Here is a 2,183-nt window from a genome sequence, read left to right on the forward strand (position 1 = left end):
TCAATTTACATGGGCAATTCAGTACAATTTAATCAACGTATTAATTCTATTTTTTCTTTAGTGGCTTGTTCTGTGAATTTTCACCACCCATGGTCCTCCCTCGTACCAGCCCGTGCGATAATTTTGATTGTCAGAATGGAGCTCAGTGCATCATCAGAATAAATGAGCCAATATGCCAGTGTTTGCCCGGCTACCAGGGAGAGAAGTGTGAAAAATTGGTCAGTGTGAATTTTGTAAACAAAGAGTCTTATCTTCAGATTCCTTCAGCCAAGGTTCGGCCCCAAACAAACATCACACTTCAGGTAAGAGTTCTGCCACCAGCAAGAGCTGATCTCGTTTAAGCCAAATTCAGCTTCAAAGCATCAACATCCGTGGTAGTTTGCGAATGATGTTATTTCTTAAATATTGACAGTTACAGGCTGCGTAACACAATGAGAGAAAATACTCCTTGCGTGAAAAGCTTAATCTTCTCTTCTGCATTTGCATTTTTCAAAAGTAAATAGGAACCAGGTATTTTTATTCATTACTTTATTGTTTGAAACACACACACACACACACACACACACACAGAGCAACAAAATGCATCTCTTTGTTTATGCTTGGGTGAAGGCATTTTATTTATTTATTTTCATAACTGCAATTCAGGCTCCACACAGGGGGAGGCTTCTCTTAGGAAAACTAAATTTAAGAAGAGTACAGGTGAGACAGAACCCACTCTGGCAAAATATTCACCAAGTGTCTTTCATCTTTTCAACAAAAACCTTTAAGAATCAACACAAAGTTAACGAACTCGGTTTTATTTGAAATCTTTACACTTTGAGCAATGATTAGCAAGGTTAGACTAGATTAGGGTACATGGGACAAATTGAGGCTGCACGTTTGTTTTATCTGGTAAGCAAAATATTTTGATTTGTTTTCAATTCAAATGGCCTTAGCCTATTTCTGTAGACCCCACTCTTTATTTGATTTACCCTGGCACTTCAGTGAGGAGCAGGGGGTTCTTTATAAGTCGTGAAAAATGCGACCTTGGAAGGCAGACGCATTCTCTAGAAAACTGGTCCCTTACCTCCCAGTATCTGCCACTTCGGATTGTTTTACATACCCAGTGGTGTTCGGGCTTAAGTCCTAACGTTGATGAAACTGGTCTTTCAGAGGCCCCAAAAAGCCAGGAAACAGGATATAAACAGAGATTTCCCTCCCCCTTTTCATGCCATAACTATAAATAATATAAAATATGAAAATCTTGCTCAGTGCAATCACATTTCACATATGCCATAAATGAAGCCCATTGCAGAAGCAAAAAGATCAAGTAAGTGAAATCGCCAGAAAAGAAAGTTCTCAGTATATGCAATGATGTTTACCGAAGTATTTGTTATTGTTCTTTTTAAAAGAACAGAAATCTGATCCTTTTATTCCTGATTTGTTTTTATCACCCTCTGCTGAGAAAATATAGTTTGAAATTGAAGGGGGAGAGCTCAATTTACTTAAATACCGTGAACTTTAATGATGTGGAAAATATTTTTCAACTTTAATTTCCTGAAGTATAAATCATGTATATAAATTCCTTGTTTTTGCATATTTCATAGGACATGCATCTTTAAACTTCATCGCTGCCAATACAGAAAGAATAAAAATATGTTTATGAAATTTAAAAACTTTTAAGAATTCTTTAGGAACTTATTTGCAACAAAGTAATTTAAAATAGATCATCTTTCAAGTCATCATTTCAACGTGCGTTAGTATTTTCTCATAGCCATAAGGAAAAAATAAACCATAGTAACAACTCCACACCAAGCAGTCTTGTTTCTTTTTGATGAAATATGTTTGGATGACTATATGTCCCGCTAATGTCAAGGGTACTTCCTACTAGATTGCCACAGATGAAGACAGTGGAATCCTCCTGTATAAGGGGGACAAAGACCATATCGCTGTGGAACTCTACCGGGGACGTGTTCGTGCTAGCTATGACACCGGCTCCCACCCGGCTTCTGCCATTTACAGGTGAAGATCTCTCAGTTACTGGTAAAGGTGAAAACGATTGTTTCACGAAGAACTGCTTCTCCTCTATTATTTTGTATTTCGGAGGGAAGGGAATAAGTTGGCTGCAGCAGACTCTGTGATGTGTGTCAGAGGCCTGGCAGGAACAGATGGCATATGCAAGCTGGATAATTGGAGGAGAGATT

At 38.0% G+C, this 2,183-nt stretch overlaps 1 protein-coding gene across 1 annotated transcript in view; it reads left to right on the forward strand.

The window, feature by feature from the left end:
• SLIT2 (slit guidance ligand 2) overlaps positions 1–2,183 on the forward strand; it is a 344,129-nt gene that overhangs the window by 321,667 nt on the left and 20,279 nt on the right. The window contains exons 29-30 of the mRNA XM_023533952.1: positions 62–302; positions 1,871–2,001. Coding sequence (XP_023389720.1) covers positions 62–302; positions 1,871–2,001 — 372 coding nt within the window. The remainder of the gene's footprint in view (positions 1–61; positions 303–1,870; positions 2,002–2,183) is intronic.

Source organism: Pteropus vampyrus, unplaced genomic scaffold (assembly GCF_000151845.1).
Source record: "Pteropus vampyrus isolate Shadow unplaced genomic scaffold, Pvam_2.0 Scaffold5, whole genome shotgun sequence".
In the NCBI taxonomy this organism is placed as follows: Eukaryota; Metazoa; Chordata; class Mammalia; order Chiroptera; family Pteropodidae; genus Pteropus; species Pteropus vampyrus.